At 59.7% G+C, this 7,904-nt stretch overlaps 1 protein-coding gene across 1 annotated transcript in view; it reads left to right on the top strand.

Annotated features, from left to right (window-relative positions):
• The window catches only part of QRICH2 (glutamine rich 2), a 38,043-nt gene extending 30,701 nt beyond the window's left edge, over positions 1 to 7,342 (top strand). Inside the window, exons 14-24 of the mRNA XM_008594817.1 lie at positions 78 to 200; positions 301 to 375; positions 577 to 741; positions 856 to 977; positions 1,514 to 1,579; positions 1,867 to 1,968; positions 2,791 to 2,997; positions 4,071 to 4,215; positions 4,637 to 4,724; positions 5,493 to 5,621; positions 7,140 to 7,342. Of these exons, the coding sequence (XP_008593039.1) occupies positions 78 to 200; positions 301 to 375; positions 577 to 741; positions 856 to 977; positions 1,514 to 1,579; positions 1,867 to 1,968; positions 2,791 to 2,997; positions 4,071 to 4,215; positions 4,637 to 4,724; positions 5,493 to 5,621; positions 7,140 to 7,342 (1,425 nt within the window). The remainder of the gene's footprint in view (positions 1 to 77; positions 201 to 300; positions 376 to 576; positions 742 to 855; positions 978 to 1,513; positions 1,580 to 1,866; positions 1,969 to 2,790; positions 2,998 to 4,070; positions 4,216 to 4,636; positions 4,725 to 5,492; positions 5,622 to 7,139) is intronic.
• The last annotated feature ends 562 nt before the right edge of the window (positions 7,343 to 7,904 follow it).

Genomic DNA, 7,904 nt, shown 5'->3' with positions numbered 1-7,904 from the left:
TGGCAAGCCTGTGGCAGGGGGTGGGGAGGGGTCGCCCCAGCAGCCTCGGAGAGCCTTCCTTGTCCCTCCCGCCACAGGACGAAGAGCTGCTGGGCCACGTGCAGAGCGCCATCCTGCAGGTGCAGGGCGACTGTGAGAAGCTCACCGTCACCACCAGCAACCTCATCGAGGATCACCGGCAGAAGCAGGAGGACATCAACGTGAGGGCCCGGCGGGGGCAGGGGCGGGCCGAGGCGCGACCCCGCCCACCGCTGCCGCCCCGCCCCCTTCATGCTCTGCTCGCTTCGCTCCGCCCCCCAGGTGTTGTACCGGGGGCTAGAAAAGCTCGAAAAAGAAAAAGCCAACAGGGATCACCTGGAGATGGAGATAGGCGTGGTAAGCGCCAGACCCCAGGAGCCACTCTGTGTCCCAGGGAGGTCCCGCTGGCCGTCCTTTGAGAGGCCAGGCGTCGAGCCAACGGGGGGGGAGTGTGGGCTCTCAGAAACCTGCTGGGTGTCCGGGGTCAAGGCCCCTGGGGGATGTGGGGTTCCTCCATGGCTCTCTCCCAGGTCGGGGCCTCCTCCTCTCTCCCTGCAGAAAGCCGACAAGAGCGCCCTGGCGTCCAAAGTGAGCCGTGTCCAGTTCGACGCCACCACGGAGCAGCTGAACCACATGATGCGGGAGCTGGTGGCCAAGATGAGTGGGCAGGAGCAGGACTGGCAGAAGATGCTGGACAAGCTCCTAGTGGAGATGGACAGCAAGGTGAGCAGCAGGAGTGGGGTGGGGACTCCCCTGGGTAGGGGTGCCACCTTCTTTAGGGCCAGCCCCCCCCCCACCTGCTTTCTGAGAGCTCCCCCCGTGCCCCCACCCCTGCAGCTGGACCGCCTGGAGCTGGACCCAGTGAAACAGTTGCTGGAGGATCGGTGGAAGTCGCTGCGACAGCAGCTCAAAGAGCGCTCTCCACTCTACCAGGCGGACGAGGCCGCTGCCATGCGCAGGTGAGGCCCGAAGGCAGCGGGGAGGCACACACTCTTGCGGGGTCAGGGCAGGTGGTGCACGGCCGGGGGTCCCCAGACAAACAGCTCCCACCAGCACACAGCTGATCCTGCCTGGGACCCCATCCCATGCCTGGAGGGTCACAATTTTAGAACTTGAAAAGCTCTTCTAGCTCAGGCCCCCTTCATATTCCAGTGGAGAAAGGGAGTGGGGGAGGCTCAAAGTTCTCTGGGCTTGGGTGCACTACGCTGGGCCTTTGGGACAGGGAGGAGTCCACAATCCCCAGAGCTGAGATGGCTCCTGGGGAACGTGGCCCAAAGCAGATTTCTGGCATTCCCATTCTTGGCCGCCAGGGGGCCCCTGAGACTTACACAGGACACCCTCGGGGGCCCTTTGGGACCCCACCGGCTTTGGGTTAGGACAGGCAGGTGCAGCGTGTGAGCAGCCATGTCTAGAAGCAGGTGAGTTCCCAGGAGCAGGGCCCGGATCTGCACCTTGGTGGGCTGAGCTGCCCCTGTGTGCATCTCACTCCTAACAGGCAGCTGTTGGCACATTTCCACTGCCTCTCCTGCGACCGTCCCTTGGAGACACCTGTGACTGGACAGTGAGTGTCCTCACCTTGCCGACTCCAGCTGGTGGCCATGATGGGGGCAGGCACAGCAGGACGGTGTCTCCTCCATCCCCTACCTGCCTCCACCTCTTGTCCTTTCCTTCTGTCCCCTCTCTCGGGTCTTCTTCCCACCCCTTGGTCCTTCACAGGCAGGGCCCCACCTGGAGGTGGCTGGGAAGGTTCTTTAGGCGGGTGGAATACGGGGAGGATGTGGTAGGCGGATTTGGGTGATGGGACTTCTCACACTCTGCCCCACCCCTTCTCTCTCTGTCCCTGCCCAGAGTCATCCCCGTGACACCTGTAGGTCCAGGCCTGCCTGGGCACCGTTCCATCCGCCCCTACACAGTGTTTGAACTGGAGCAGGTCCGGCAGCAGAGCCGCAGGTATGGGACAGTGGAGTCCTGGGGCAGTGCTTTGGACGGGGAAGGCAGGACAGCTCTCGGGGATCACACGGAGGGCTCCTTCTTGAGGTTGAGATGGGGTGGGGGACCCCTAGATGGATTTCTCAACTAGTCCCCTGGCTCTTCCCAGGGTGTAACTGTTGGGACAGGAAGACCTAGCAGTAACCTGCCCCTCTGGTCCCTGGTGGGAGTTACGGTAGGACGCTGCCGAGGGTACCAGCTGCCGAGGGGAGCCCCTCCGCCACCCTGCAGCTGTCTCAGCAACCCCGGGACTGGGGGGGGGGGCCAGCATCACTCAGCTAGAGGGTCTGAGGGGGTTTGGTACTGTGCCTGCTCCAAGCTCCCTTGGGCTCCTGCCCTCCTCTCTGCTGCCTCCCCATCTCCTAAGGATGGGGGTTCGCTTGTAGTAAAGAGGATTTCAAATTGGTCTCTGGAGCCCTGAGGGTTCCAAGGGTGCAGGTGGGGCCAGGTGGGGCTGACTCTCCCCTGCCCCAGCCCTGGCCAGAGGAGCTGTGCTTTTTTCCATGGGCTCCTCTGTACCTTCCCATTGAGGAAAACTTTCCCCGGAAAGCCTGGCCCCTCGGGTGCTGTGGAAAGGGCTCCTGCCTTGGAGCCAAGCTGCCCAGCAATGCCCAGCCCTTAGCCGAGAGCCCGCGGGGGTCTCTGGTGTTTCTCAAGGTGCTAGCTCGACCCACAGAGGGTCCGGCATAAAAGGCGCCTACAGCCAAAGGCAGTGGCTTATACAGGTGAGGGCAGGGAGTGTGCGTCCTCGGCTGACGCCCTCCATCTGCCCGCGCCCTGCAGCCTCAAGCTGGGCAGTGCCTTCCCTCCTCGGGGCGGCCTGGCGCAGATGGAGCGGAGCGTGGGGCGCCTGCGCTCCATGCACTCCAAGATGCTCATGGACATCGAGAAGGTGCAGATCCACTTCGGAGGCTCGGTCAAGGCCAGCAGCCAGATGATCCGCGAGCTGCTGCAGGCCCAGTGCCTCAGCTCCCCCTGCTACAACAAACGGTGGGCTGGGACAGACGTCCACAGGGATGTGTGGAGCCCTGGTGACCGGGCTTGCCTTCTGTCCCCCCCAACCCCGTGGCCGTGTGAACGCCTCACTGCACTGCCCTGGAAAGCCCTGAGGGAGAAAAAGGGACTGTGTGTCTGTAAGTGATGTGTGTGTGTCCGTGTGTGGGGTGTGTGTGTGTGTGTCCATATGTGTGGTGTGTCTGTGTCCCTGTGTGTGTGTGTGTGTCCATATGTGTGTGCGTCCGTGTGTACGTGTCCCTGTGTGTGGGGTGTGTGTGTGTCCCTGTGTGTGGGGTGTGCGTGTGTGTCCCCGTGTGTGGGGTGTGTGTGTGTGTGTCCATGTGTGGGGTGTGTTTGTGTCCCTGTGTGTGTGGGGTGTGTGTGTGTGTGTGTCCCCGTGTGTGGGGTGTGTGTGTGTGTGTCCATATGTGTGATGTGTCTGTGTCCCTGTGTGTGTGTGTCCATATGTGTGGTGTGTCTGTGTCCCTGTGTGTGTGTGTCCATATGTGTGTGCGTCCGTGTGTGCGTGTCCCTGTGTGTGGGGTGTGTGTGTGTGTCCCCGTGTGTGGGGTGTGTGTGTGTGTCCATGTGTGGGGTGTGTTTGTGTCCCTGTGTGTGTGGGGGGTGTGTGTGTGTGTGTCCCCGTGTGTGGGGTGTGTGTGTGTGTGTGTCCATATGTGTGATGTGTCTGTGTCCCTGTGTGTGTGTGTGTGTCCCTATGTGTGTGTGTGTCTGTGTCCCTATGTGTGTGTGTGTCCCCATATGTGTGGTGTGTCTGTGTGTGTGTACGTGTGTGTGTGTGTCCCCATGTGTGGAGTGTTTGTGTCCATCCGTGTGTGGGGCTTGTGTGTGTCCGTGTCCGTGTGTGTGCGTGTCCGTGTGTGTGTGGTCTTCAGGGTGGCCTGGCCGCAGGGTTGCTCTGCTCAACCCCCCCTGTACCTGCCCTGACTCCCAGAGACCCCTGAAGAGAGCTGCCCCACTTCCCTCTGGCCAGCCCCACAGGAGTGTCCCAGGTCACAAGTTCCCAGCAGCCTGCTCCCAATGACTTCCCGCTGTCTCCATCACAGGGCGCCAGACGTAGATTACACCTACTCGACTGTGGCCCGGCGCTGCGGGGGCAGCCACACCCTCACCTACCCCTACCGCCGCAGCCGCCTGCAGCACCTGTCACAGGGCCTGTGTCCCACTGAGGAGATCCAGATCGCCATGAAGGTTGGGGGCCCTGTCTGGGAGCCACAAGGGAGGAAGGCCCCGACATGACCCCAGATTCCCGAGTCATTCCAGAAAAACCACCGGAAGTCCCCTCATCCAGTCCTCTGCCCTAAGGCAGTTTCTTGACCAGACCCATTAAAGCCTCAGGATCTTATTTTTGGGGGGGAAGAATGCTGTCCTGGCCACCCGCCCACCAGGCATCACTGCCTCCTTCCATGGGCCTCCAGAACAACACCTTTCTCACCTCCTTCACCTGTCTCTCTGTCCTGGTGCCGCCCCAAGTCCTCCAGGAGGGTTCTGAGTGCCGTTTAGTGCCCGGAGTCAGATGACAGTGCTCTGTGCCCTGGGCCTTCATGGAGGCAGGACCAGAGAGAAAACTCTGGATGGTACAATGGTAACAGATAAAGGTCTGTCTCTACAGCATGATGAGGTGGATATCTTGGGCCTGGATGGACATATTTACAAGGGACGGATGAATACAAGGCTGCCGGGCATCCTGACCAAAGACAGTGAGTGTCCAGGTGGCCCACAGGCCACTCAGGCTCTTTGCTTGGGTCATCCAGGGACATCCACCTCCTGGCACACCAGGCACTTTTTTAGGCCACCAGACCCTGGGTGTCTGCTTTCTCTACTTCCCTGACTCCAAATGTTCAGGTCTCTCCCAAAGCCACCAGGGACATGTTTGCAGGTGGAGGACACTGTCCAGCTTCAGCCAGTTGGCTGGGATGTGGCAGTCCCTTTTGCTTGCCAGCCTTCATCTTCACGCAGCCCTGCCGTGCCTCCTGCTTCGGCCTCTGTGCATAGCATCAGCCTGGCCGAGTCCTACCCCTTCTTCCAAACAGCAGAGTGCCCACTCCTGAGCCCCCCACCACACAGTGGCCTCCTGTCCCCTGAATGCCCACTTCCAGTTTGCCACTCCCGAAGTGTGCTGCTGATGATAGCCTGTGGCACATTATAGCAATGGACCCACCTTTCTAGTTGCTTCCCATGCCGAGTAGAGACCTTGGGAGAGACTCACTGGCACTGGCAATGGCACGGGGCCGAGGTGGGTAGGCCCTCAGAGAATCCCTGACTGAGTGGATGGACGGGTGAGCAGACATGGGGATGAAGGAAGCGCTTACATGGGACATGTCCACAAATTGAGGACAAAAAGGACTCTACCCCAGGTGTGGCTGGCGTGACCAGCTGTCCTGCAGCCCTTTCCGCATTCCCATGGGTCCCTGCAGACCTCATGTTCGGTGTCTCAGCACTGACCCTGCCCTCCACTGCCCCCACAGCTGCAGGGACCACAAAGCACAAGTCCAGGCAGTCCCGGCCCCATGGGCACAGGGATCCGTGCCTCGGCGACAATGGCCAGCTGCCTTCTCGGCCTCAGAGTGCTCAGATGTCGGCCAGCAACAACTCAGGTAGCTTCCCTCTGGATGGGGTGTCCTTCTGGGCAGCCTCGGCCCTGCCTCCAGGCCTGTTTCCAGTCCCTGCTGGTTTATGCCGCCTCCATTTTCGTGGAGATAGTGCTTGATGTGTGCCAGGTCTGTGTGGTAGACATTGTTACTGTTCTCATTTTGCAGAAAAGGAAATAGGGACAGGGCTGCAGGCCCACGTCCTTCCTTGCTCGTGCGCTCTGACTCTCCTTGAGATGGTGCTCATGGGTTCTGTATGGCAGCTGGTGGGCCTGGAAGATCTCTGGAGTCCCCAGTCTCCCTTGTGGAGCTAAGTCATGCCTGAAGGTCAGGGAGCTAAGGGCCCCCAGGGTTCGGCCACATGAGGACCTGGGGACCTTACTAGGACATGGGGGCCAGAGAGAGACACTGGAGCCAGGAGGCTGGGTCACTATCAAGTGACTCTGAGCAAGTCTCCCCACTCTCCAGACCTGTTTCCTCATCTGTCATCAAGGGGGTGCTGGGTTAGTGTCTCTTAGAGTTAGGGGCCCTCCAAGAGAATCTAATAATTTGTGCTGAGCTTCTCCCTGTAAAATAGTTACGTACCCACAACGCTTTGCAAATCGTCTCAGGATATTTGGAGACCCCCCAGAGCACACACACCACCCTGTCCCAAGTTAAGAGCCTACATGCTGTTGTTAAACACCCCTTCCTTGCCAGTGCTCAGTGGGGACTTGTGGCTGACGGAGGAAGGAAGCCGGAAGAGACTGGTCCTGGTAGTTACAGGGCTTCACTGAGGGCTCCTCACCAACCAATTTACGAGCTTTGCACATTTGAACCAATTTTAATCCACACACCAACACTAAGAAATAGGGACTTGCTAGGTCCACTTACAGCTGAGAAAACCAAGGCACAGAGAGGTTAATGTACCTGCCCAAGGTCACACAGCTAGGAAGTGGCAGAGCTGAAATTCAAAGCCAAGCAGTCTGGCCCCAGAGCCAGTGCTGGTAACTAAAGGGAATGGGCTGGGTTAGAGGGTTTCGGTGGTGGACGGTGAGCACAGCACTGTAACCTGGGCTCCCAGAACTCTTGAGGGTACTTAGCTCCCTTCTCCCAGGCACTCCACTGTCTACTGCAGTGGCACTTAAAATGTTATGGGAGCAGAAGAGAGAGGGCAGGTAGTCTTAGGAAAATTTCCTGAACCTGTTTGTGTGAATGTCACCTAAATAGTCCCTTTATTAACAGAGGAAACATTGAAAAGAGGCAGGCCCTTAGCCCCCAGGAGGAGAGCTTGTTTTCTGGGTTTTTTTTCCCATTCACAAAGATTATAAAAGTGGCCTTAACTGTGCGTAGGAACTCATGAGAGGCTGCACCGTGCACCCCAGCCCCGGCCGCCCCACCCCCCAGCTTTGCACCCCATCTCAGCCTGGCTAATGGGGCTGCTCCCGACTTCCCTGGGCTTTGGGCAAGCTGGGTGGGCCTGGGGTGGGCCCCTGGTGGGTATGGGGAGTGAGGCAGACAACCCCAGCACCTCCTGTCTTACAGTTCCTTCGCGTCAACAGAAAGACAGACCAGTGACTTCGGAGGGGTGTCTCTCCCAGCCAAACCTGGCCCACCCACCCAGCCCCACGGAGATGGCGAACACGCAGGGCAACCCCATGGGGCTGGAGATGCACATGGATGTGCCTCCTGGGGAGGGGCTGGAGGAGGAGCCCACTCGTGGGCCGCGGTCCACCACTGCTCACTGAGCAGAGCATAAATAAATGTTCAGGAAGAAGTTCACATCGGGCAAGACTTCTCTGACAATCACAGCTCAGGAAGACAGAGTGGGAGGGCCCGCTGCTGGCTGAGCAGCCCCCCAAGGCACCTCCACACTGCCTCCACGTCCACTTGGCAGACCTCTTGGAAAGCAGGTGTGGTCCACAGACAGCCTGAGAATCAGACAGCCACCCAAACAGATGAAGGCACTCTTGGAGGGTGCAGAGGCTTCAGGAGAGCAGCACAGGCCAGCCCCCAGGCAATGGGTGGCTCTCACAGGACCCAGTGCTCCTGCCTTCTAGGCTAGGGGGGGGCCTAGAGGGTGACCCCACTCACGGAGGCATTCTGGGTAGGCTGGACCCGTGGTGTTGGTGTGCGAGCTGTACCCTGGAGGTGAGGGTGGCAGCTGCCTTCTGCTCTCTGGCTGCTCCTGGTGTGGGGCCCCAGGAAGTCGTGCCACCAGCCAGAGGCAAAAACCATTCGGGAAGGTCTCTGCTTGCCATCCTCTGCTGCTCACTGTCGAGTGGTTGCTGCAGACAGCTGTGCCTGAGA

Source organism: Galeopterus variegatus, unplaced genomic scaffold, assembly GCF_000696425.1.
Source record: "Galeopterus variegatus unplaced genomic scaffold, G_variegatus-3.0.2 Scaffold11642, whole genome shotgun sequence".
NCBI classification, from domain to species: Eukaryota; Metazoa; Chordata; class Mammalia; order Dermoptera; family Cynocephalidae; genus Galeopterus; species Galeopterus variegatus.
The sequence above is the reverse complement of the archived record's forward strand: the minus strand, read 5'-3'. Positions and strand labels throughout refer to the sequence as shown.